Source organism: Tachysurus fulvidraco, chromosome 4 (assembly GCF_022655615.1).
Source record: "Tachysurus fulvidraco isolate hzauxx_2018 chromosome 4, HZAU_PFXX_2.0, whole genome shotgun sequence".
Taxonomy (NCBI): Eukaryota; Metazoa; Chordata; class Actinopteri; order Siluriformes; family Bagridae; genus Tachysurus; species Tachysurus fulvidraco.
In genome coordinates, this window is record NC_062521.1 from 6,599,357 (window position 1) to 6,626,780 (window position 27,424).

At 38.1% G+C, this 27,424-nt stretch overlaps 3 protein-coding genes across 5 annotated transcripts in view; 1 reads left to right on the forward strand and 2 right to left on the reverse strand.

Moving 5' to 3' along the window:
- Window positions 1-6,435, reverse strand: part of lrrc1 (leucine rich repeat containing 1) — a 36,170-nt gene extending 29,735 nt beyond the window's left edge. Inside the window, exon 1 of the mRNA XM_027165899.2 lies at window positions 5,854-6,435. Within this exon, the coding sequence (XP_027021700.2) occupies window positions 5,854-6,012 (159 nt within the window). The 5' untranslated portion in view covers window positions 6,013-6,435. The remainder of the gene's footprint in view (window positions 1-5,853) is intronic.
- A 10,643-nt stretch (window positions 6,436-17,078) lies between these two features.
- Window positions 17,079-18,586, forward strand: zgc:174945 (uncharacterized protein LOC793867 homolog). The gene is made up of 3 exons (XM_047812982.1): window positions 17,079-17,397; window positions 17,511-17,843; window positions 18,207-18,586. The coding sequence occupies exons 1-3, from the start codon at window positions 17,319-17,321 to the stop codon at window positions 18,230-18,232; spliced, it is 438 nt and encodes a 145-aa protein (XP_047668938.1). The 5' UTR covers window positions 17,079-17,318; the 3' UTR covers window positions 18,233-18,586.
- A 1,262-nt stretch (window positions 18,587-19,848) lies between these two features.
- On the reverse strand, window positions 19,849-26,516 carry eloal (elongin A, like). 3 transcript variants are annotated; one of them, XM_027165965.2, is made up of 11 exons: window positions 26,289-26,492; window positions 25,134-25,190; window positions 24,900-25,006; window positions 24,095-24,797; window positions 23,909-24,011; window positions 23,221-23,382; window positions 23,041-23,138; window positions 22,651-22,831; window positions 21,709-21,829; window positions 21,221-21,327; window positions 19,849-20,184 (listed from the first exon to the last, which is right to left on the reverse strand). In XM_027165965.2, exons 1-11 carry the CDS (start codon window positions 26,358-26,360, stop codon window positions 20,123-20,125), a joined length of 1,773 nt encoding a protein of 590 aa, XP_027021766.2. In that variant the 5' UTR covers window positions 26,361-26,492; the 3' UTR covers window positions 19,849-20,122. The 3 variants fall into 3 exon arrangements, 2 of the variants coding, with proteins under 2 accessions (XP_027021766.2, XP_027021768.1); XR_003443714.2 differs by lacking the exon at window positions 19,849-20,184 and having other exon boundaries at window positions 21,709-21,870; window positions 26,289-26,514; XM_027165967.2 differs by lacking the exons at window positions 24,095-24,797; window positions 24,900-25,006 and having other exon boundaries at window positions 26,289-26,516.
- Between the last annotated feature and the right edge of the window lie 908 nt (window positions 26,517-27,424).

A 27,424-nucleotide genomic window follows, 5' to 3' on the forward strand; every position in this document is an offset into this window, starting at 1 on the left:
GGACGGACAATAAAAAAAAATTTTAATTAAAAAATATAATAATTTGTAATCTTTACGTGCGTGATTGAAAAAATATGAATTGAAAATTACTTTTGTTTACAGAGAATACACACAATGTGTTAAAAAGATTTTGGCTAAACCTTTAAAAAATTGTCTGCCATATTTCATAAAATAAAAAATAAAAAAATGCTTTTGGTCTGTACAAGTTAAAAAAAAATTGCACAAGTCAGCTAAAGCTAAAATCACAGACATCAAATAAAAACACCAACAAAATCCACAAACTAACGATGTTAAATTGATGTAAATTATATTGAGATTTGTTAAAAAGAAGATACAATACTAAACACCATCCTGACTGCAAATTCTCCTAGCTAGAATTTTAGCTACCTTCCTGCTTAAAGTTCCTTTTCAAACAAGAATTAATACACAATCATTATGAAAACCTGATTTCTTCTTGTGTCTTTAATACTCAAATCCACGTGCTAACATTATCTGTTGGTCAACCCGGTGAGCTGCTATCGCTACATCTACCTTAACTCGATAAATCCAATTCATTTTATTTACAAAGCACTTTTTACAAGATATTTATATTTAGAAACCTAATGAGTAAGTCAGAAGCGACAATGGCATGGATCAAGTCCCTGAGATGATGAAACCTTGTCAGGAACCTGTCCTGTTCTGGGTGACGCCGGATAGATAGATTATAACCGTAAAGGTAAACAATGCTAAGTCTTTTTGAAAAGTCGTCTAGGGATGAGTCACTCACAATAACAGCTGAAGGTTTTATGTATAAATCTACAGCATTCAAGTGACCAGATGGTATTGTTTTAATTATAGCTGTCTACTACAGTACATTGTAAATAAATTTAAATAACGAACATAAACGTTCAGATTAAATTGGAGGGTGTTTCGATCTAAACAAAGCAAACAGTGTAGGGTTTACAGTACTTTGTATATGCTTAGCATGCTATGACTAGGTGTCTTTTATTCCCTCGCAACTTAGTTCACTTACAATTAATCAGAAAAAAAGACATTTATTTTGACTTCAATCTTTTTATTTTATTGCCTATTTGTAATCTGTTAAATCTCGATATCCAGTTCAGTCCAGTTGATCAGGCCAGTTCAAGTCAGTTCAGACCAGTTCAGTCCAGTTGATCAGGCCAGTTCAGGTCAGTTCAGACCAGTTGATCAAGAAATCAAAAGAGGCCCAGCAGAAAGGTTGCAAAAGCATTGGGCATGGCCAAATTAGCTATGTGGTAGACTATTAACCAAAAAAAAACATTTACAGGGATACAATAAGAGGTGGAAGACTGCAGAAAACAAGCCAAGGGTGGGTGGGTGTTTGGGGGCAGGTAAGTAAGTATTTAGGTAGATCATTTTTTCAGTCACATACACAATAATACGCTATTCATGCCAACTGATGTTAACGTTACTTTGTACTTTCTGCTAAAAGGACCTTACTAGCTATAAAAATAGACCAATTTTGATAGCTATAAAAAATATATATAACTGTTGCTAGTTATAATCCAGAACAAAAAGATACTTTTTGTGTTATCATATTGTATACCCTGCTCTATAAACATCTGTTTGTTAAGAATGTGTTTTTACGTTAACCAAATGATTTGAAGTGATCAAAATGTATTGAATACATATCTGTGCTCTAAATGCCACCTAATCTGTGTGAAATGATATTAGGGATATATATATATATATATATATATATATATATATATATATATATATATATATATATATATATATATATATATATATATATAAGTGACGCTCATACATTAAAGGGTTAAAAGCAGGAATTCTCCAAATGTAACACACCGCACCTTTAAAGGTGAAACTGAGATTCACATCCGACGACTTCGGATTTCATGTTTGCACACGTAGGGTATTAAAAAAAAAACACTTGGAGGGGAAAAATCTGAAATGAAAAGGGGGGGGGGGGACACGATAGCTTGTACACTTTGGTTGCAATAAGATGATACAAAAGCTAATGCTGGTTTTCCAGGTTGCCTGTTTTTTGTTAAGGAACATGACTAATTCTCACTCACTCTCATTTTCTACCGCTTTATCCGAACTACCTCGGGTCACGGTGAGCCTGTGCCTATCTCAGGCGTCATCGGGCATCAAGGCAGGATACACCCTGGACGGAGTGCCAACCCATCACAGGGCACACACTCTCTCATTCACTCACGCAATCACACACTACGGACAATTTTCCAGAGATGCCAATCAACCTACCATGCATGTCTTTGGACCGGGGGAGGAAACCGGAGTACCCAGAGGAAACCCCCGAGGCACCGGGAGAACATGCAAACTCCACACACACAAGGCGGAGGCGGGAATCGAACCCTGACCCTTGAGGTGTGAGGCGAACGTGCTAACCACTAAGCCACCATGCAGGTTTGGAAATAATAAATGATAAATGATGTAAATGATAAATGATGCCACTGCTGTGGTTGCTTGTTCTCAAGGTCATGGCAGGAACCGGAAGGAACTGGATATTACTGACATATTATGGGAAACGAATCCAAGAACACAAATAAAATAAATCTAAAGATCGTCTAAAATAAGTCTTGTAAAATAAGTTTCAATAGGTCAGTAATTTGACAAGATTTATTGATATTAGTAATTAAATGAGGAATTACTTACAGTCGCGCATTAACATATTCACCTTCCCCATCTCCACCAGATAAACTGGTTGAAAATGCCAAGCTGGGAAAAACTGTTCTAATCAAAAGCTAGGCTGAACGCAGGTTTTGTCAGAGTGGAGCTCCGACACAACCGTTTGCATTTTCATCAATGCTCTGCTGATGAGTTCAGAAGATTCCACCATTTGTCTTTCATAGGTTCACTGAGCTGCTGTGCGATTTCATTACTTACATGTCAGAGCACACTGTAAGCAGCTCTTTTGGTCAATTTAACAGCTTTGCATGGTGCACTTGGCCTCACTATTGAAACTCACTTGAAATGATGGGACTTAAAGCCATCTTTATTTTATATATATATATATATGTAGTGATATGATGTGAAGCAGAGCTTGAGTTTTAAAACTGTGAGGGCTTCTTTCATCCTTAGTTTCTACGTGGTCAGGATACATGCTTTAGAAACTAAACTGGAATGCAGTTACTCTATTCACACTTCCTTTGAAATATTATTTGCCTCCTTTTGAGATACGAACATTTTTTTTTTCTTTCAAAAGCCCCATTAAATTGTTCAACTTTCCATAAAGCTCTGTATTGTACCTAGTGGTTAAAACTGGAACTCTAACAAGTGCTAGTTACCTGTGCTAGTTGCTATTTCATGGTTTTACACCAAGTGGGATCGTGTGATGTTGCTGCAAAGATGTCATCTGATAGTAAGTTAGAATTAAATCAAATAAACTGCTGCAGATGGTGTGTCTGTAATGTACAGAACTATATCAATCGCAAAGATTGATATAAAGTGAGAGGAAAACCAGGGCAGAAATATGTGTACACCACAGTGACCTGGCAAAGAGGGTAAAAAATGTGTTGTGTGTTTTTGCACTAGTTTCAGGAGTAACTGATTTGTCTGTAAACCTGCCAACTGGCGAATATTTTAAAGTAATGGCTATGAAACAGTTTATGACGTTCCAATGAGTTCCTTAATCACGTGTGCTTAACATAATACACATGGCACAGCTGCTTACTACATTATGCACATTAAATAGGGTTTTTGTACAGTATTGTGATATAATGATTTCAATAAGTAGTCAACAGCATATTTATTTACCCCAGACTTCAACCCGACACGTCTCTTAGTTTCTGTATCATATTGGCTACCAGTTTCTAGGCTGAGAAACAGGATTAACCTGTCGGATTTAGGCATTTTTCCTGTTTTGGTCTTGCCAGGTCACTCCACTCTGAGGATAGGGGTGTTAAGACCTCAGAGAATGGAGTTTTACTTAAGGAGGAGTGAACAAACTGTACTGATCATATGCTTGTTTTCTATCAGATTTTCTCATCCCACTCTCCAAAAAGTTAATCACTGTTACGCCACTGTGGAAAAAAGCAAATGAATCAAAACTACAAATAAGGATCACTAAAACCAAAAGAAAAAGGGGGTGTTGATGGATTAAGATACAAACTAGGGAGGGTGAAGATTATCACATGCTTCTTCTGAGCCACAGGAGATCAGCCAAATGCATCTTTTCAGCTCATGCGACGTCAAGGGGTAGAACCGTGAAGGTCGGTGCTATCCACCCACTTCCACATGCATACGAGCGGAGACATACCCATGACTGGCTAGCATCACTGTGATTGATAAGGGGGAGATTGGGATAGTATGCAACCCTCCACGTTATAATCAGGATTCAAACTCATGATCTTTGGGTAACAAGCAGAACTCTTTTCTTCCTGCAGCATCTTTCATTCTAATTGATCTGATTCGGTTTCCCAAAACATAATAAAACCCATAGCTTAATTTATACCATTGTGACCCGGACCAGACAGAGACTAAGGATGAATGAATGAAAAGTGTAAATGCATAAACAATTCATAATTATGTTAATAGATGTGATCTTTCTTTGTCTCGCAAGCTTCCTATCTGACATATGCATGAAAGTAAAAATTTCCCGTTCACATTACTTTTTAATTACGTCCAACGGGATCTCAGCGCAAGATCCGTGGCACAAGTTTAGTCTTAATCAAATGCCAAGTTAATTACGCTGAAGATACTTTACATTAGATTAAGATTTGACTCATTTGAACTCCTTACAGTTTTAATATCCCCGTTAGGTTACATCTCTCCTGCATTGTCTCTGTCCAGTGCAACTCCTCATGTGAAGCTCAGGGTTTCTTGTATAGTGAGCGCTCTCAATATTAATATAAAATATACCTCAGTCCAAGTCTCAGAGCACCTGAAAAGCTTCTGTTTGCCAAGGTTTTCAATACAAATGATATCACCAACAACACATTTACATTTCCAGGATTTGGCAGACACTCTTATACAGAGTGACTTACATTTTCCTCTCATTTGATACAACTAAGCAATTGAAGGTTAAGGGCCTTGTTCAGGGGCCCAGCAGTGGCAGCCTGGTGGACCTGGTTGGTAGCCCAATACCTTAACCACTAGGCCACCACATCCCCAGAACAAACAGAAGCAAACGCATGAAAAGTAGAATCTTAAAAACATAGACATGAACTTTAAGAGTCTCTCAGTATTTCTTTTTTTATTTTCTTGCACAGACCGCAAGTACGTGTAAAACCCGATGATCTGTGATAGATCAGATCCATCGGCGTGAACGTGTGCTTCAATAAGACTCATGGGACCTCAAACCTTTTGTAGAAATTTGCTTAAATTTAAATAGCGACCTAGAATCTGCTTCGAATATTGAATAGTCAAGATGTCGCAGGTTTCCTTTTTCTTTGATTGTTTGCATGTTTGTTTTGAAATTCTAAAAAGTTCACTTTTAAATTAATTAATCCCAAATTTTTACTGTTTTAAAGTCTAAGACTTTTTGGGCTCACTTAGTGTGTGTGTGTACATATATAGATGTCACGTGTGGCCTTGAAATGATGACTCCTTCAGGATTTAATATGCATGATTTATGCACTTTTAATCTTGGATTATCCTTGGTCACCTGCAGTGGATAAGAAATCCTGAAAGTGAAACATAAAGTCATGGAAGCTTAGTTTGTGATCAACCCCTGGGCCTTGAAAGTGAAGGTGTTTTAGGTGTTTAGGCCACAGGTGAGCTCGTGTGTGTTGTGACGTCACAATGAGCCACGAAGGCACTTAATAGTTTAGTATTAACAATAAGGATTTCGGGTTTGTCCTGTAAACAAGCGGTTTAATGTCCCCTGGTTTGTGTCATGCTCACCTTGGGTAAATCTCGGAGCTGGTTCGCGTCCAGTAAAAGTTCCTCCAGACTGCGGCTGTAGCGATAAATCTCATCCGGGACGTAAACCAGGGAGCAGTGACGCCGGTCCACGGTCTCGACGTGACGGTTACACCGCCACAGAGGGATACAGTTAAACATCCCGGATCGTACACAAACAACTCCTTAACTTAAACTCTCTCTCTCTCTCTCTCTCTCTCTCTCTCTCTCTCTGTTGTTTTTATTTAGATTTTTATCTAATGCAGGCGATGGGATTTTCACCAGTGCTCACGGGCTAAAAAAACACGCGCGCGCACGCACACGCTCGCTCCACTTCACTTCACTCCACGTCTCAAACGTCGCCCCTTCCATCGCTGTCAAACCGTCTTATTATCTGGAATGTTGACAAACTTCCCATGATTTATTTCCCCCGAAAGCGTTTACATCTCCACCGCGTTGGTCTCACGTCGTGACTTTTCTTTTCTGCGTCCTGTAGTTTTTCCTCTTACTCCACTTTCTGACCCGGAAAACACGCACTCACACACTCCTTCATTCCAAGCTGGCGTCACGCTTTCCCTGAGCCCCGCCCACATATGGACACGCCCACTCGTATCCACGCCCACCGCCGGGGAAGCGGAAGGGAGGGAATTGTAATTCCACACAGAGTTCAGGAAGAGGTTATCTGCCAAGTTTACCTGCTTTTTACTCACCAGAAAGAAGCAGTGTTTACTTTGTTACACAATTCCATTGCTTTTTATGTACATGAACTGAACGCACGTACTATTGACAAGATGGTGTAACCTGTTAAACACCAGCTATTACAATAAATACTTCAATTAGCTGGTGTAGATACTTTAAACCATTTAATTACTTAACATGTTGTTTAGTCAATGAATAAATTATGGAATTGGCGTCCAGAGTTATCACCGCTATGCTTCACAGAATCACACTACAAGATTTCCATTTACCGCATTTGAAGCCCTTATCCAAACCAACTTACGTTTATCTCATTTAATTTAGTTTAGTTCGACTGAGGGTTAAGGGCCTTACCCAGGAGTGCAGTGGTGGCAGCCTGATAGTCCTGGGATTTGAACTCACAACTTTCTAATCAGTAGTAAAATGACTCAACCACTGAGCTACCACTTCCCCTAACAACATCCACAACATCTACAACATCACGCACCTCCAATACCAATGGCGCTTATGGCGCAATCCTTATGATGTTAATAAATAACAAATAAGTCCATCAGACCATTCATTTATTCCACATACAGAATTAAAACAACTCATAATTTTCATTATCTACTCGAACAATACATCCATATAACAATAAAAAAAAAAGGCTAGATTATATTAACCACAATCAAATCTACAGGCGTGTCAGTCCGTGACACTCGATTCAAATCAATTCACGTTTTTTGATAGTTGATTTTTTTAGAGGGGATTTTTTTGTTTGTTTTTTGTATTTTTCAAATGTCAAATCTCTTTTCAATGTCAAAGTTTAAAAAAATGTGTGGTAGGATCTTTTCATGATTGTAGACATAAAATTAAACCTCTTTATGCTCCATTACACCTCAAAAGCAAAACAAAGGACCCGACACTTTTTTTTATTCATTCATTCATTCATTCATTCATTCATTCATTTTCTACCGCTTGTCCGAACTTCTCAGGTCACGGGAAGCCTGTGCCTGTGCATCTCAGGTGTCATCGGGCATCGAGGCAGGATACACCCTGGACGGAGTGCCAACCCATCACAGGGCACACACACACACTCTCACCCACACTACGGACAATTTTCCAGAGATGCCAATCAACCTACATTGCATGTCTTTGAACCGGGGGAGGAAACCGGAGCACCCGGAGGAAACCCCCGAAGCACAGGGAGAACATGCATTTCATTTCAGTGAAATATCACTCATATCCATTTTGATATTAGTACATTAAAAAAGCATCTTCTTGACTTGCTTTTTCCACATGCAAGCTTGCTCCAAAACTATGATCCAAAATATGGTATAAAAAGTGACCCTGGAGATACTGAGTGGAATTTGATTCCCTTTATTTTAACTACAGCTCCAATCCCACTGAATTCAAGCAACTCCATAGCATGATGCTGCCACCAGGATTATATCATTTCAATATTTCAATATAAAACATGATTATTTTTTTAAAAAGTACAAAGTTTCCACCTGACAGCTACCTTTTGTAGCAAGACCTTTCAACAGTGACGAGTTTAAATATGATAAATTGATCCTGCACAGCCTGAGGCAGCTGTCACTTGTTACTAAATCTCTCACAAATTGAGATTTGAGAGTCTGTTATATGATATATCATACCTTACTTTGTGTCTGACCTGTCATTTCACCTGATAAAGCATGACTACATAGCCCATGGCTTCAGGGAGCAACCACTTTACCTGTTACCTATGTATTTAAATCAACCAGTGGATAATCTAGCAATGCATGTAGTGGGATTTGCACATGTGGACCATGGACTGTAGCATGATATTCGCTTTATATCGATGCTATAGATACAAAAAAGCTCTGGCCTTTCATCACAGTTGTCATCGTTAGCATGAATTCAGCACTGGACTACATTACCCATCATCCCTCACATGATACATGATCATGATGCTCATGTCACATGTGGCAATCACCTTCACCTGTGTAACCTTGCAAACTGATGAATTCTGTTCTTGTGTGTCATTGTCTAGATTCCCAGTTGTTGTTTTACTGCCCATAGCCTTGTTCCTAGGCCTGCCTTGCATCTTATTAAGTGAAATAGTCTATTTTACAATTTAGTTGGACTGAGAAACAATGACTATAAAAGAGTTACTAAGAATTCAATCACCGCAAAGTGTGGGAGAAAATATGAACGTGGTAATGAATCAAGTATTTGCAGATGTACAGTATAGTGTAAAACAGAGGCAGGTGAAATATGTCAGGTTATATGTCATAATCAGGCTTTGATTATGAATATATTAAATGTGTTGCAGTAAGACTGATTAAGACCTACTAAAGTGGTCATTCATTTAACTAATTTTTCAATATTGTTGTCATGCGCAACAAAAAACAGAGCAAAGCGTCTGGGGAACAAGGTGTAGTTCCAGTCAGAAATGAACACTTTCCTTCAAAGTCTGGCACTGACTTCTTCACTACACAAGTGAACACATTCTGACACGAATAAAGCATGCAATGCAGGCATGATACTGTGCTTCAAAATGCCATTTAAAGCTGCTACGCCTTCATTAGCATGATTTGCTGTTGTTAAAATACGCTCGTGTTCTTACTGTCCACGATGTAAAATGATCTACTATGAACTAGTTAGAAAGAAAAATAGGACATCTAATGCTTGGAATTTTCAGAAGTAAATTTGAAAGAAAAATACACCTTTTATACACAGCATTTGAATGTTTGGGGTTGTGGAAATTTCCTCGTTTTGCATAGATAAACCCATTTGATAAAGTGTTCGTGAAATTTACTGAGGTTAACAAGGAGAATTTATACAAAAAAAGGTGTATTGTTTATCTATTGATAAACAAAAGAGGTCAGCAGAAACTGACGTGGTGGTTGACGTGTTTCCTGGAGGTTTGGCGAATTTGTTACATAAAGGATTATCTAAAGTAGATAAAAGATAGAAGATTGGTACATGTTTATCAAAAGAAAAGGATTTCTCAGACAAAGCAAAGTATATTCATTTTAAAAACATACAGCCAATCAGATGATTTTAAAAGAAAGATCTATAGAGACCAATTTTATGTATCATGTTATATTTGCGGGGGCACGATGGCTTAGTGGTTAGCACGTTCGCCTCACACCTCCAGGGTTGGGGGGTCAATTCCCGCCTCCGCCTTGTGTGTGTGGAGTTTGCATGTTCTCCCCGTGCCTGGGGGTTTCCTCTGGGTACTCCGGTTTCCTCCCCCGGTCCAAAGACATGAATGGTAGGTTGATTGGCATCTCTGGAAAATTGTCCGAAGTGTGTGAGTGAATGAAAGTGTGTGTGCCCTGTGATGGGTTGGCACTCCATCCAAGGTGTATCCTGCATTGATACCCGATGACGCCTGAGATAGGCACAGGCTCACCGTGATCCGAGAAGTTCGTATAAAAGCGGTAGAAAATGAATGAATGTTATATTTGCCAGTCCATGTTCATCATTTTATAAGGCTAATTGATTATTACTCATGTACTGATTAATGGAGCAGTAAAAGTGGCCTTTAATGGGTTATTTTAGTATCTGGAGTATCAGGAGTTGTGAGTTTGTTTACAGGCTCCATATGGCCAAAAAAAGAAAGATCTACTCTCTTTATAGAACAGAAAGATAAGTGGGAGGCCTGGTACACAACTGGAAAACAAGAAAATTTCTTTGACACCACTTCAGTTTGCACTGTTAAATTTTATGCCAGCTGGTCGTTTTTATTGGTGCTACTGCATGAAATGTGGAATGGTGGAGCTAGGCATCTGTGACATCACAAGTTCAGTTTATATGCAACTTCATTAATAAGTTTTAGGATTTTGAACAAGCCAATGTAGCGATGATCTTGTTTTCTACACCCCTCTAGGATGCAGCGGTCCCTGGAGGACAATCAGACTCAGTTGCCATGTTTATAGTGGGGTGTTGCTCCTCTGTGACAGTCTGTGAACTCCTTGGTTACCTGGGTTGTGGGTTGCACATCCTGAACCATGCGGGTGAGCCGGTTTTGTTGGCTTTCCACAGGAACAGCAGCCAAAATGCGGACATACTACTTTGATGTACTGCTTTTTACTTAATGCATGGTGGGGTAGAAGGGATATTCAGATGTTAATTAGCACCATTGGAACTGGATGTGCGTGTTGTTGTAGATGGTTGTGGATGTTGTTAGGGGAAGTGGTAGCTCAGAGTTTGAGTCATTTTACTACTGATTAGAAAGTTGTGAGTTCAAAACCCAGGACTACCAGGCTGCACTCCTGGGTAAGGCCCTTAACCCTCAGTCGAACTAAACTAAATTAAATTAAATGAGATAAATGTAAGTTGGTTTGGATAAGGGCTTCAAATGCGGTAAATTGAAATCTTGTAGTGTGAAGCATAGCACTCTAGTGGTAAAGTTGGATGCTCCCAGTGAACCAGTCACCATAATTACACACTGTTTTTACTGTTTCACTGCAATAATAAACTATAACCAAGCATTTTAAACATGTGCAATAACTGAAATCTTTTAAAATGTGCAATATTACCCATGTGCAATATGTCTTTCAGTATAACCACTACTCTTTTTATAAATGTTTCTTTTTGTATATACTATATATTATATTATGTCTTTATCCTTTATTCTTTTTTATATATTATGTTGCTGCTGTAACAGAGAAATTTCCCCATTGTGGGATGAATAAAGGATCTTATCTTATCTTATCTTAATAATAATTCCCTAATTTAGTCATTGACTAAACATCATGTTAAGTAATTAAATGGTTTAAGGTATCAACACCAGCTAATTGAAGTATTTACTGTACCATCTAGTACAAATCCATGATGCACATGTGATGGTCATCATAGAGAAAGGCAAAAATATTTTTGGAAAGAAAACAGGATTAACTCAACAGTTTAACCCTTAATTTAACTATTATTTCAGAATCTTATTTTTCCTAAAAGAGAAATCATTTGATGAAGTTGCATTTAGAGAAGGACTGGTGGGCCTGAAAATGGCTGCACATTGTCTGGAAATCCAAACTCTTGTTTTGTTTTTTTTCTCCTCATGATCCTGGGCTGAAAATTCCCATATGTTTCCATACCCAAGTGCAATTTCAAAGAAGATCTACAGACAATGTGGAGCAGTTCTCAGCACCAGCAGTCCTCGCTTTCATTTCAAGATAGTTGGACATGCTCCACGAAATAATTAAGACCAAGGGAATAGTTCTCACCGTACTAAAAGTTTTACAAGTGAAACAACACCATGATCTTTTCCTAAACCAATATAAGGTCCATATCATGGTAGAGCAACTTTAAATAGATGTGCACTAAGACATTAAATCCATTCAACAGAGATGAAAAGAGTTGCAAAACAATCTTCATTCATCGTTATGTCGACTGAAAAGAGAAACTCCAATTGAGGTAAACAGCTCCCCACGAATTTACAAAATGAAAACCATTGTGTCTCAAGTATCTGAAATTTCCCCTTCAAATTCCACAACATTTTCTGGCATGATCACATCAAATGAACTTTCCCTACATGTGGAAAGATCCAGATACTGTGGCTTATATTTCAGTGTTATGGGATTTGTTATGCACGGCATCTTCTTCCTAATCTAATGCTAAACACTTTTCCAGCAGTGTTACATGCATTTACAGTTCATGACTTGTAAAAAGTAGACAGTTGTCTGCGTTCTTGACTGAAGATTATAAAGATGAACTGGATAAACATGTCCGAATGCAGAAACAACAGGAATAATCAATCAAAATAATGTTTTCTCAATTTTTACATGAGATGGAAGCTCATATTATCAGAAGCTGATATTGAAAAGATGATCCTTAAGATCATCAGATCCTTTAGCTAACTGCATGACTGTTTTTCACCCGTAGAGAAGGTTTGGTCATGTGGACCATGATTATCAGTTGGAATATGAGTGCAGGTGTAGTGCAAGGCCAACAGCTTTCTCCTTAGCATGAACACTTGAAACACCATCTTGTGTTCTGCTGAAGGAGATCATTTTCCACCTCAGGGTCCTTCCCACATTATCCTACCCCTGTAACATCTGGTCAAGCACAAAGCCAAAAACCCTACAAAGGCTATCCAAATCCGAGCTTTAAATGAACTATCATACATTAGTTCATACATTAGGAACTTAATAATAATGATGGTTTTGTTTTAACGTCCTTACAGGCAAATTAGTTAGCCAACCCAGTTTGAAGGAACCTGTAAATACGGCGATCCATTATCATTTAACTTGCGAATCCACTGCAAGCCAAATTTAATTTACTAATTTAAAGTAAGTGTGATTAGTTCTGTCACAGCCTTGACCTGGAACATTGCCCATGAATTCACATTGCCCCCCCCCCCCCTGTGTGAGTCATTTATACGCTAACATTCCTGATTAGTATACTTTTTTTTTTTGCCCCAATGAAAATGTGAGATGAGCCAATCACAAGTGTGCACTCTCTGATATTTACTGACATCACTTCTCTCTTCAGCTTACACACTCTCAGGGTTATCGGGACTCGTGGGATGTTGTGTTCTCTGTCAAGGTAAAAGGAGAATGTTTGAGTTCATTAATACAAAATCAAGTCTAATTCATAGGAAAACGTACAAATCTGATGCTGTCGGTTTTCAGCTCAAAGCCTAAAAAGAAATTACGTTTCTACAACAATATATTTAACAAACCTTCAGGAATAGGGATTAAATATTCTATTTAATTTCCTCTGTGTATTTTAACTTGCACCAATCCAGAGTGCAGACTTGATCAAACACTTCAAACAAAAGATCAACAAATTCCCATGTAAACATATTGGATATATTACCAAGCATATTGGTTCCAACATACTGGAACTGGTTACCAAGCAGTTCCCGACTCCACAGCTGATAATATTATTATACCGCCCCATAACCCCCCTTTCCTTAAACCTGATATGGTCTTAGAGCTGTTTGATTTGTTAAGGCTTTCTATTCTGAATGATTAAATCTTTTAGTGTGATTTTATTTTTTTAAATGGCAAATCTCACCCAGGGACAAATCAATACTGCACAATCCTGCTAACTAGCATCGATAAACACAGTGGTTGTTACCTCCATCCCTGGAGACCACCTGCCTCATGCAATTTGTGTTCTACATACCTGCAATAAACGTGACAATCCCTATTAAGGGCTTCGGTTGATTTGTACACGTCTTAGTGGTAGAGAAACCAAGAAATAATCTCAGAAGAAACACATCACTTAATGTTATAGATGATGTTATAATTGACTCTAGGATAAATTCTCTCAGGCACAAAGCAAGCTCCATGAAGACATGATGTGTTAATACTGGGATATAAGAACTTGAATGGCCTCAACCCCACTGAACACCTTTGGGAGGAACTGGAAAGCAGACTGTGCTTTCTCACACAACATCAGACCCTCATCTCACGTATGTGCTTGTGGACCCAGAATCCCGAAGGTTAAAGATTATTATAACAAGAAAATTGTGGACCAACTCTATATTAATGCCCAATGACTCAACAAGCACTTCTAGTCTGTAATGGTCAGAAGGTGTCTATATACATACAGGTACTACATGCATGCTGTATTAGGCATTTAATTTAAATAATATAAGGTCCATAAGATGACTGAATTGGGATAAATGTATATATATTAATTGTCAACAGAATCTACCGTATTATGAATGTGAATATTAGCCGTGTTGTACAATTTATGAATGAATAGACAAATTAATAAATTATGTACAGTATGTGTGTGTAATTTGGAACGCGGAGACTCGAGCAGATGTTGCTCAGAGATGTCAAAATCCATCAGCATGCCAAGAAATTTTACTAGTCGGTGTCTGGTGTGTTTCTGAGTTCGGTGGCTCAATGGCAACAGATGCTCACCTTCAGAGACAGAGTGAGGAATATGGTTTTGATCTGCATTTTGTATATCATTGCTTGGAAGTCCCTATCAATCATGTCATGTGGGTGGGGCTTACATTTTCCATACACTTTGAGGAAATGGAAAAAAGAGCTGTGAGTGTGTAAGAAAAATAAGAGGATCTTAAAGCATCTTTATATAGAGACTACAGTTAACAGAGACAGGCTTTTGTGATGTGGAACATTTTGGTTAACAAGGCTTGTAGTTAGACGATAAACGCTTCATACGCAGTCCTGATGTTAATGAGCCATAGTAGATTCATGACAAATATTCTATATCAGAGAGCAAAAATGTGTTTGAGCACATGTGAGTGTTTTTGTGTGGGAGTGTGAGACTTGTCCAGCATCTGCTTCTGCTCGTCTGGAGGAACGGCAGCCAACATGTAGGCCACGAGAGGCTCCTCATAATGCACTGGATCCAATATACAGAAAAACAGAACAGTTTTATAAATCATTAATGTTACTACTGAGAATTCTTATTAGTTTATTGTACAGTAACATGACTGTCACTTCACGTTTATTGGAGCGGTGGGTTAATTTAGATATTAGGCACATTAAATACTGGAAGCTTCATAATGTTGGTCTGTAGGTTAGTAGTATTTTAGGAAAATTGGAATAAAACCATCATAACATCATTGCAGATTAAGATGAAAGAAGAATTGTAGACTTGTACAAGCAGGAACACAGCTGAGAGCAAAAGTGTGTAGAGTGTGTGTGCGGTGTGTGTGTGCGGTGTGTGTGTGTGTGTGTGTGTGTGCATGTGTGAATCTGATAGCGCTCAACCACCACCTCATATCTCCTACCCTTGTCCTGTGCATTTTTGTGTTACTCACACATTCACCTGAGGCACTTCATTAGCCATTGTTCTGACTGAATGATTCATGTTCGGAACGTTCTGGAAATCTGCACACAGACATTATAACAAGTTACTCATCGCAAAGGCATCAGACTAACACATGCATCTCTGGGCTGCATCCCAAAATCTGCTTAAACTGTGACAAAAGATGTCAAAACAGTGCAAAAGTGTGCAGTTTGGGATGCAGCAACATTTCATATCGTGGAAAATGCAAGCAATAACTTTACTCTACACTCAAATGATATTTTATGGTATAGTAAAGATAAGAAAAGGTTAGAAAGGATATTTATCTCAGCTATGGCATACTTTTCGTTTGACACACCATTACTCATAGCACTGTGTGGTTTGGGACGCAGTCGTTCAGAGACTACAACCCACGCGCTCTAACAAATTAAACACTGATATGTAATCAAAAGGTTATTACTCACACTAAGCCTGGGTGCTCTGTGTGGAGGTCGACTAAAAGACGTTCTCAGCTTCTGCTCAGCTCAGGTATTATTAGGTATCTATTCTGTACATAAAAACACACCAACACAGCCTTTTTTTGTCAGATCAAAATCACCTAGGTAAGAATACAATACAGCATGGCAAGTCTCGGAAAGCAACAAATGTCACTTTCAACATCAAGATCGATAAAAATCCATAGAATTTCTGTACCGCCGAACCTGCACAGAGTCACACAGAGTTTGGAGTCTATAGCAAAGGACTCAGGGTACAAAGCAGAGAGACACCATGGATGGACACCATGGAATTTAGAGCTGCCAATCAATCTACAAGCCAGGTCTTTGGACTGGGGAGAAAACCAGAGTACTCAGAGGAAACCTCTAATGCACAGGAAGAACATGCAAGCTCAGTAGATCTCAGGGTGGAGACAGGAATCAAACCCCAAACCCTGCAGATTTGATGCAAACGTACAAATTTTAACATACACACTCATTTTTAACTCCTCTTCGTAGAACAAACCTTTTCTCAACGTCTAAAAGGTGTAAGAAATTCACACACTCCACCCTCCAGATCTGTTCTGACACGTGCAACAGCAAGGGATTGGGAAAACACACAAGATTTGAAATCCACTAGATGGAGACAAAACCTAAAACAAGCTAAGTAGGCCTCAGATGTATTTCGACATAGATGTACATGTAACACTGAGTTATTTCATTTGATTCCTTATATTCAGCCAGTGCATGTATAAAATAATTATCTGCACCCAAAGCTGCTTCTTAGAGGCTTTTAGAGACATAACTGGAATTATTGATGTGACTCATATGATTCGTAATTTCTTTTTAACTACAGGTGGCTTAGTGTTTAGTATATTTGCGTCTCACATCCAGAGTTGGGGGTTTGATTCCTGCCTTCATTCTGTGTGTGTGAAGGGAGTTTGAATTTTCTCAGCTTGCTTCAGGGGTTTCATCCTGGTACTCTGGATTCCTTCCCAGTCCATAGACATGTATTATAGGCTGATTTGGATCTTTAAAGTGTGTGTGTGTGTGTGTGTGTGTGAAGCCAGAGTTCCTTGGATTGGACAGATGAGGGATCGGTGAATCATAACATTAATCTAAAAATACCTGCCGAAATATCGTCACGACTCCAAGCTTAAATATGACTGTTGATTTTTATGAAATGACATTCATTATTCATGAAAGCATACTCATTGTAGCAAATAAAATTGAGCTACTGGAAAAAATAAGAAATATCGAATGCACTGTGATTAAAAAAAGATGGCTGAAGTGAAACTGGAACTGTTTCACTGTCACACCAACACGTTTTTGGTCGACTCAGCAGTTCAATTACTTTAGATTTCACCTTTAAACATCTGGAAAGTTCTTTCATTGTGTCTGAATTCTGAAGCTCATCTGTGCTTCACTGCTCGGTGCTCTTTTTAGCTTTAAGTTACGTCGATCTAACGTCTGTCTCTTCTGTTCTTTTGAACCCCTTGTCTTCTTTTTCCCAACCTCAGCTGTGAGAGGAAGTGACCTTGTATGTGGTGCAAACTTGCTCTGATTAGTGTACAAGGTTGAAGCAGAGCAGCCATGTTGCTCACCAGTTCCACCGCTTTCTTTTTATTTTTTATAGCTCTATCGACCTTTCCATTTACATCTAAAAGCATAGGTGAGTCCTGTTTTCATATCACCTCCAACCTTAATAATATATTCTTAGCCAAAAAAAAAAAAAGTGTTACTAGTTTGAGTTTGTGTTGACATGAGGCACCGTTTTGATTACAGTGCAGTTGAAATATCCAAAGCAGCCAGTAAGAAGAACAGAAGGACAGTCGTTGACTCTCAAATGCACAGCAGAGTATGAGGAAGTGCCTTGTGGAAACATCTTGGTGGATTGGTGTTTTTCGGTGCCAGAAGAGTGTTGGAATCTTATTGATCCGGACAGACACTTGATCCAGGTCAATGAGACTAAAAAAGATGGTGGTTTGAGGTATCGAGATGTTTCTATTACATTCACACAGCTGACTCTCAGGGACACTGGCTTGTATCAGTGTAAAGCCGAATGTCAGCACTTCGGAGCCTCAGCTGTAGGACATCTCATTAATGTCACTGTAACAGGTATTAGCTTTGTACACCTAATATTCATTTCCAAGAGCTGTGCATTATTTTTACGTGTATATAGGTTTGTTAGTATATATAAAAGAACAAAAGCGAGTCAAGATGAATAATTTGTCAAAAAAAATAACATGCTCCTGATGAACAGCAACTTGGAAATAAACTTTATTCTTTATGCGTGAAAACTAAAAAAAAAAAATTTTTAATGAACAATCTTAAATGTCTCATTTGAGATGAAATATTTTTTAGTCTATATTTTCCCTGTCATGTGTCAGCTCTGTTAATCGTGTATACAAACATACTGTAGATACAGGATGTATATCTAAGTACATATGTATTTTCTACCTTTTTTAATGATCTCACCAGGCCAGAAGGAGACCGATGAAAAATAGCTACCTTCATGGAGTCACTAATAAAGGTCGGGAGATCCTTGAGTGAAGCGGAGTGACGGACGCATGGATACGGATATGGTTTCTTCTGACAATCAACACCTTTATTTTTTTTATGGATTTATAAAAACCAGATCATAGGTCTTGATTCTGATCATACAGAACGTTTTTCTTTCATTCTATTTTTACGTGTGCCAATTATTTAGTTAAGAGCTTACTGACAGGTTTGTTCTGCAAGACAGACTTTTAACGGACTCTAAAGTGAGAAAGGGTGAGAGTAAGAGAGAGAGAGGGGTGAGGTAACAGTATTCTGTGGTTAGCCAACTGAAAAAAAAAATAAACATCTCTTCCTGTGAAGCTACCGTGTCACTCGTCTTTAAAAGCAAGTCTCAAGTAAAAATAGTAACCATTCTAACAATCAGTAACTTCATGGCAACTAATAGTTAAACACGTCAGTTTATTTTGAGAACCTACACAAGCTAGCTTGCTCTTTTATACCTCAGCGTATACGCCTAACTGTGGAAAATTCAGTTAAAGGTTGACGTCGGGCTTAAAAAAAAAAGGACTGGAGGACAGAATATCAGCATCTTTCGAGACCATTTCAAGATCTTTGTTCTGCTTTTAAAAGAAGTTGCACTTCATTCTGTCTTATGAGTGAATTGCACAAGGTTGGAAATCACTGATATTTAAAAGAAATAGTTACACAACATCTTTATTTTGATTTATTGACCTATGACTGAGGTTTCTAGTGATATGTGATTCGATCACTACTGCACAAACTTGCTAGTTTCCTTCATGTGAGGTCATGTGGTTGTGTGAGCAAATCTGCAGCAAAAAAAAAAAAATTTCAGGTCATTTTTTGGACAGTTCTGAATAGATGTGTATAGAATTGTACAAGTTATGGTTTCAACAAAAGACTTACTTGGTTTTAGCATTTTAATTTCACAGATGGTTTTTTTCCCCTTCATTTGTACATTCTTGAATTCTGCCAATATTGAATGTTCTCTAGGGGCACAACACAAAAGCATCCGATCTCATCCTTAGCCGAAAGAGAACGATTAATTTTTTTGTTTTCTTGTTATTGCACCGTCCTGTCTAAACCGTAGAGACTATATTATGTGAGAATTAAGTGGAAAACTCAAATCTGGTACCACAATTAAAGTCACAGAGAGCATATAGACTTTTTCTTTGCTCTGATGTTTGACGTGAACATTAAAGTTCTTGACCCGTGTCTGAGTTGTTGTTTTTTTTGCAGTGTGCTGCTGTTACACGATGGTGTAGGTGTGAAAAACTGACAGCCAACATTCCAACTGTGTCATAACTCTACAAATGCTCAAGAGTGGAAGCAAGATATACAACTGTACGATATAGAGTATACGATTTAAATAATTTAAACAAAATCAACCACATACTCCACACCCCCACAGCCCCCCCTTCTCACAATCATCCATATTTTCACAAAGGGTTAGGATTAAAGGAAAAAAAACCCTATAGAATCTTTCCTTTTCATCATCCAAATATTTACCAAATACTACAGGTTTTCCATCACCCATCACCACATGGGGATATCGATGGAGACGAAGCATTTTACAGTAAACTGAGTAGCCCACAGTCATATACTCGGTTATACACTCGGTTATTTTATTTGATTTCATCTATTCAGCCAGTGCATTTTATTACAGCACAGTCAGCAGTGTGTTTTAATGCTGATTGAAAGTGCATTCATGTCCTTCAATATAGAAAAATACTCAGATGTAGATTTTACCAAAAAAAAATAAAAAATAAAAAAATCTATCCTAAATCATGACAAAATTAAAGTATGTCTATAGTTCAGTAGTTCACTCGAGTTTATAAGTATTTAAATGTCAGCCACATTTTCCATCACCTTCTTCCTCATCTGCGTCCAAAGTGCTTCTTAAAGGCTTTCAGAGACTTGGCCATCATTGGTGCTACTCCTAGGATAAAAAAATAAAAAGAAAGAATTAAATTAAAAGATCCTCTAAATAAATGGAGATACTTTCAGAAGAGAATTATTTTAAGGTAAGATCAACACCCTGTCTGACTGTACAATACACAAGAGACGACCAAGCTGGGTGAAAAGTAATGTCTCTCAGCATATAGTGCAATAATTTACCAAGATCGTATCGACCTCGAGTCCCTCCGAACGAGAACAGTCTACTATAGAATATTCCTTCATCGTGACATCGCTCTTTACATCCAAAATCAGTCTGTGTGCTTTCCTGTAAACAAATTCTTTGCATTTTGTGCTAAACAATAAGGCTTTTTGTATTCCTTAAGGGAATAAGTTTCCCCTCTTGTAAGAACCAGAACAGACCGGTATTTAAATATATAGTATAAAAGCCAGAAAATTAAATGTTCAAGAGCTCAAATAAAAAAAGATAAAAAGAAGAAATAAATAATAATTAATTAAAAAAAAAAACTAAAAAATATTGCTGAAGATACCTACTATTATGCCTTTATTAAAAAAGGAAAAACATCAGGAAACACAATGCATGATACACCAAGTAAAGTTTTTTGGTGGAAGATTATAAATCTAGAGGTTTTTTCTAGATGCTTAAGAACTGCAATTTCCCTTAGTTCAAGTTACATTATGGAGTTGAATCAGCGCGAGTTGCGTAGTTAAGGGGAAGTGAAGGCTCAGTGGTAAAGCCTTTGAGCTACAGAGGAGTAAAGCTTTAGAGTTCAAACTCCAACACGGCCAAGCTGTCTCGTACCTTCCAATGTTTGGATGTTTCCTGCCTCAATTTCAGTGCTAGTTTGCTTTTCTCTAATTCTCCAGAGCTGCTTAATCCGATTAGTCAATTCTACGATCAAATGTTTTAAGACAAGCCTCAACTGTAGAAATCAAATCATACACCACTATTTGTAGCTTCAAAACAAGGGCTTTAATTCTCCTGTCCAATTCCCACATCCTACAACAGTCACTTGGTGCATTGTAAACTATAAAAGACATGGGACACGCATACTCACGTCTGATCCTTCGTGGATCTTGGGGCTGGCTGGCTCCTGATCCAGCGTTAAAAGGTTTAGGAGGCTCAGTGAAGCCTGATCTACCTCTATTCTCAGAAATTCTTCCACTAAATAGAAAGACACACAAGCAGTGTTTATGACAATAAATAAATAAATAAATAAATAAATAAATAAATAAAGCAACATAGATCAGCGATTGGATCCATACAGTCCATAGTTCACCTACATAGCTGAGGAAAATAGACCAACTGTTTGTTTTTCTTCCTTCTAGGCTATTAGATCATAATCACACCCAAGGCATTTAATCTAGAGAAATCCCAGCAATATCCATGAGCTCAGACAGTCATTACAGACAGCTTTTATCCACACTCACATGGTCAAAAATATTAAAATGACCTTACATTTTGATAAATAAATTGCACGTCATCAAAGTTCCAAAGCTGAAAGATGGTTAAGGATATGACAGACAGATCTGGTTTAGAACTGACCTGGATTTGTCTACAGAGTGAGGGAGCACAGGGCCTGCTGTGCCATGGAGTTCCTGTTGGATACGTACGTTTCTAGGTGGTTTGGCAGCTGAATGAATAAACGCCATCTTCACCTGTCTCCCTGAGGAGGAAAAAAAAAAAAAGCACAGCTGGGAAAACCAGCTTAAGGTGAAACAACAAATGACAAGTATACAAATGCACCAAATCACATCATATTTAAATAAAATGATCAAATTATTAGGTTGAATGTTCTTGTAAGAATGTTCTTATGGCTTAATAGTCTATCTAGTTTAACTTTAAATCTTATTCATTCACTAAGTATATTTTGAATATGACAATTTGGCATTTTAGGAATAAATATGTTCACTCAAGCATGGAAAAAAGCACCACCAGCTGTTAAAGCCCAAATAAGGCTGAGGTCCCAACGAGGGGTCTGTAAAGCAGTTACACCTCGAGCTGTAACCAAAAGGTCATCTGGTGGGGAAGCTTTTACTAATGTCACATGGCTGACAGTCACATACTCCACATTCTGGGTTAGATAAAAGAGAGAACAGTAGGTTCCCTGTAAAGGGTGACTTGCCCATTGATCAGCATTTTATATCACTATAGTTTTCACATATTTAGAGCCTAAGCTGACAGGCAGTTGCCTGTTAACAAGCTATCCAGTTTATAAAGCCAAGGTATTAAAGCACAGAGTCTTTAAATTTTAAAGTCTAAGTTCTTATTAGTCCCAGTTCCGATCAGTGCCGTGTTTAAATAAATATTAGCTTTGTTTGCATCTAAAAATGTTGGCCATGATTACAGTACAATTAGTACATCATGTTCCCATCGTGCTTCGGTGTACAAAACTAAACTTGTCCGATGACCTTTTCTACGATCAGCACAGATTAGCGTTGGCCTGGGGATCAATTTCAAACCCCAATCGAATCAGTCGACAGTTACCTTTCGGCTTGTTGGAGTGAGCAGAAACGATGCTCTTGGTGAGTTCTTTGAATTTGCGTTCTCGTTCTTCAAACAGTCTGAGGTACAGCTCTCTCCAGGATTCGTACTCTTCCAGCCGGGCGTTCCTGAAGTCTCGAAGGCAGTGCCTTTCCCACAGGTGATCCGTCACACCTATATACACCTGCAGTGAACATGTATGACGGAAATTGGATTCATAACGTGACAAGCTGCCGGATTGTATTATATCCATATATTTGCTGTATAATCAGTTTAAGACTTCAAAAATCTAAATCTAAATAGCTTCAGCTGAAAAAGATAATAATGCCTGGGATCATGTTAAAGGCAAAATCTAAATGCTACTGCAGTGTATTCCTTATTTTAACCCCCTACAGGATTGAGTTCTTCAATCCGCAGCAACTGCTCTGGTGTACAGCGCTCCAGCACCGGCTCCAAAATTTCAAATGGCACGCCTCCGATTTCATAAAGTGCTACAAAGAAGAAAAGGAAGGGAAAAAATTATGTCCATCACTCGAATCTTAAGAAGCTGAGCTGCCTATTCAGATCACTCACAATCGATGTTGTTCTGCAGAGTTCGGATGCATTGCTGGTACAAGGTCATCATGGCGGGAAGGTACACAACCTTAGTCCCGGAGTACACCTGCATCTTCTTATTCAGTCGCTGACCTGTAAACACTGGGGTTTCTTCGCAAACCTCGACACCATTTTCTTCAACTGCAAAGATGCAATATAAACACTCACCGCCACTTTATTAGGAACAGTCATGCAATTATCCACTCAGTCAGGTGGCAGTGGTACAATGCTCCAAATCATACAGGTACTGATCAATACAGAATAAAGAAAAAAATATAATCTGTTCTCAGTGGCTCGGCCTGTAGAACGGTTGCTGGTGCCAGACAGGCTGGTTTGAGTGGTGAGCAGAAAAGCATCTCAGAATGCACAACAGAGCAAAGCTTGAGGCAGATAACCTACAACAGCAGAACACCACATCCAGGTCTGCTAATGTTAGCCAAAACTGGAGCCTGATGCTACAATGACTATTCAAATCTATAATCTATTAACGATTGGTAAAAGAAAAAGTCCAGGTGAAGTTCCTGAAGCAGTGCCAAAAAAGGAGACTGATAATGCCTTGAATAATCGGCCATATATAAAGTACATAAAGTGACCCCCTAAAGCACAGTAACCCCCCCCCAATCTTAATCTATGTCTGGAAAATGTAAACAAACAAAGATTAGCAAACCTTTCTTTTCTGTAAAGTACTGATATTGAGAAGGATCTTCACATTCAGGAGAAATTGTGGGTAATGGCACATTCAGCAGGTCCATCACAGATCTCTTCGAGACCTAAGGAGAAAAAAACAACAACACAAATCCGATCAAAAACTGCCATAGTTTATGAATCATAAATAATTACTCTGCATATTCACCACTGGAGTTGGGGCTTCTGCTATGTATTTCCCTGACTTTGTGCTGGCGTCGTGAATTTTGGCATCTTTTTTCAGTTCAAGCTTAATGCGCTTCGGGTTCTTGCCTTCGCATAATCTCTTCTTTCGTTTTGGAGCCTCAAGATCATAACTCAAGTATTCCTCAAAAGACATGGCTGTCATTTTAGGGTCATCGCTATCAAGGTTTTTCTCCCTCTTAGCATTTTTTTCTTTCCTTTTCTCATCTTTTTTATTCTTTTTTTTCTTACTCAGTGTGCTTTCTTTCAAAAAACTATTTTTGCCTTTCGTGGATATTTTAGGGTTGTGATTATTTGTTATGTCAGAAACTTTAGGCTTGACATCATTCTTTCTCTCAGCATGCAGTTTGCTAGTTGATTTCTCCATTGGCTGGAGTAATTTTCCATCTGTGATTGAAATCTGTGATATGAGGCCAACTTCAGAGTCTTCCTTGGTGCCATTTTTCTTGTTGTTATTTATGCAACCTTTCAATTTGTATGTGTTTGGCTTTGCTTTGCTTTGCTCAACATTTTTTAAAAGTTTGTGTTCAGAGCCCGAGTTTTCATTCTTGGTCTTCCTTTCAAGACAGAAAGTATTCTGTGAAGTCTGACACTTTTCATCTTGGTCCGTTTTCTGAACTTCAGTCTTAGATGGTTCATTTGGACCAGGAGGATGATGCTGTGTAACACTTAAATATAAAGGAGAAAATGATTTATTCTACCAAATGATAAATGCATTAATATTGCATTCTTCATATGCAATGATTAAAAAATCTTTTTAAATACCTTACCTCGGAGATGGAACCAATTTTTTCCATCGATGCACTAAGGTTTTGGCCACTTCCCCCACGTCATCGTGTTTGCGAAAGGAGTTTACTACTTTTCCAATTCCTGTCTCCTAATTAGAATAAGTTTGTGTGTGTGTGTGTGGGGGGGGGGGGTGTTTGTCAAGTTTACATTTAACAACAAGCGCCAATCTCATATAAACAGAGACTTTTTATGGAAAATTTTGAAAATCAACTTACAGCAAGAATTTCAAGGGTTATGTCCAGTTCTTGAAGCTTCTTTAAGATTTTCACAAGCTGCAATTAATAGAAATTCACCATGTGTATAAATCAATATAATGCATACACACACATACACACATATGTATATACATGTGTACGTGTGTGTGTGTGTGTGTGTGTATATATATATACATACATATATTATATAAAATGGCATTTATAATGCAGCCTATAGATTAACTAGACAAATCAATTTATCATAGTTAATTAACAAAAAACAAACAAACCAACCAACCAACAATAAAGACACAGGAATCCAACCCAGTCCATTTAAGGACAGCTGCCAGGTCCATCTTGACACTTCACAAGGAAGCCAGATTGTGCTGAACAAGCAGTCACTATATTTGGCAAAATCTACACATGCAGCTACTCCACTGGCAAAGTGCTATAATTGGGCGATGCCACTACACCCCCAGTAAAGAGGCTGTAAATGAACAGCTGCCATGCATGTGCAAGTTAAAGAACACCGGATATTAAAAATGATGTCAAGTTTCAGGACGTTAAAAAGAAAAACACTTTCAGCTTATACAACAATCATAAACTGACCACTTCATCGTAGCAAAGTCATATAGATGCATAAAAGAAACTAATTGCTTTACTGCTTTCCTGTAGCTTGACAGTTGCGAAACAACTGCTGTAGTATTTTTAGGCCAGGACACTAGCACCCCAACCCCCTCTACCATGTTGTCACTCAGTAGGAGCACAAAAAAACCCTTTCTACCTGCATGAGGACACATTATACTAAATCCTTAACACCTCGAAGACAAGAATTAGAGCAACACGAGTTATTAACCCACCTTTCATACATAAAGAACCTAAAGTAAAGCTGACTGGACAGTTGGACAAACCCATGCAACCTTTTTTTTCTCTCTTTTCTTTGACAGTTTGTGTTGTCTGTTTGTATATTAAATATCTGCATCTACATGCACTCTTATTCGGCTTTTTTTTTTTAGACACACTGGAGATCCTGAGCAAAGCACACAAGTGGGGTTTGAACAGCTCACAAACAAATGATGCCCCTAATCTTACCCCTGCAGCACACACTTGTGTTTTGAGAGCCTCGTGCTACAAATGTTTTTCTCCCGTTTGTGGTGAGCAAAACATGAACAGTACCGTGTGTCCTTCGGTGCTTTCTTTCAGCTGGAGTTTCAGCTCCAGCACTTTTTTAATGTCTGCCGACGCCATGACGGGCGACAGCGGTACAGCAAACGGAAAAGCAGCCGCCTGCAGCCGGCATTTTTATACCGGCAGCAGACAGCTGTGTCTGACTTAGCCGAACTAGCACTCTCTTTACCAAACAATACAGCAAGTAGTTTAGCATATTTGTTGGCATTATTAGTGTCGCCTTATCAGTTCATTCGTTTAACATAAAACTATGGTGAGTGGGTTTTGAAAGAGTGAAACTGTATTGTCGTTAAATGCTTTTAACATAATATAATCAGCATAAAGGATGCCGAAAATTAGCATTAATACTGTATGTATATGTAAAGAATTAATCTAAGTGATGAGCGCATGCGCAGAAATCTTCAAATAAGTCAGTAAGCAGCTCAGTGTAGATAACAAACCAATTAGTTTGTTATTTAAGTTATTTGTTTAACAGTAAATAATCTCTCTCTCTCTCTCTCTCTCTCCACACACACACACACACACACACACACACACACACACACACATATATATATATATATATATATATATATATATATATATATATATATATATATATATATATATATATGTATATGTATATATAATTACCCTTCATATAATACACAGGCTATGGTGTGTTAATGTGTTTCCGGGTAACATGGACATAAGTTTATAGCTATTTCATTTTTAAGAATTGTTTTAGATCTACATTTTTTCCAATGGACACATTGCAAATTAATAAATTTGATCTGAGTTTGCTACTTTGATATTACCTTTTCTCAGAAAACCGCATGTCAGTCAAGGCCTACTTTATTGCTAGGATTCTGCATTGAGAACTATTTATAATAAATAATGCTTGAACATTGCAAAATAAAGTAGACCTAAAAAAAAAGGCATTTTTAATTCACGATCCATTCAAACTAAATGCGATAGAATATCGAGCCACTGAACTGAAATCTAATCTAATATTATTGACAGGTTAAAAGTTCCAAGCCTGTGGATGTTATCTTATTACGGAATAAGTAGAGGTTCCCTAAATGAGTACACACTGCTAGGTGTTCACACCATATGTACACACATGCTTCTGAAAATGTATTCAG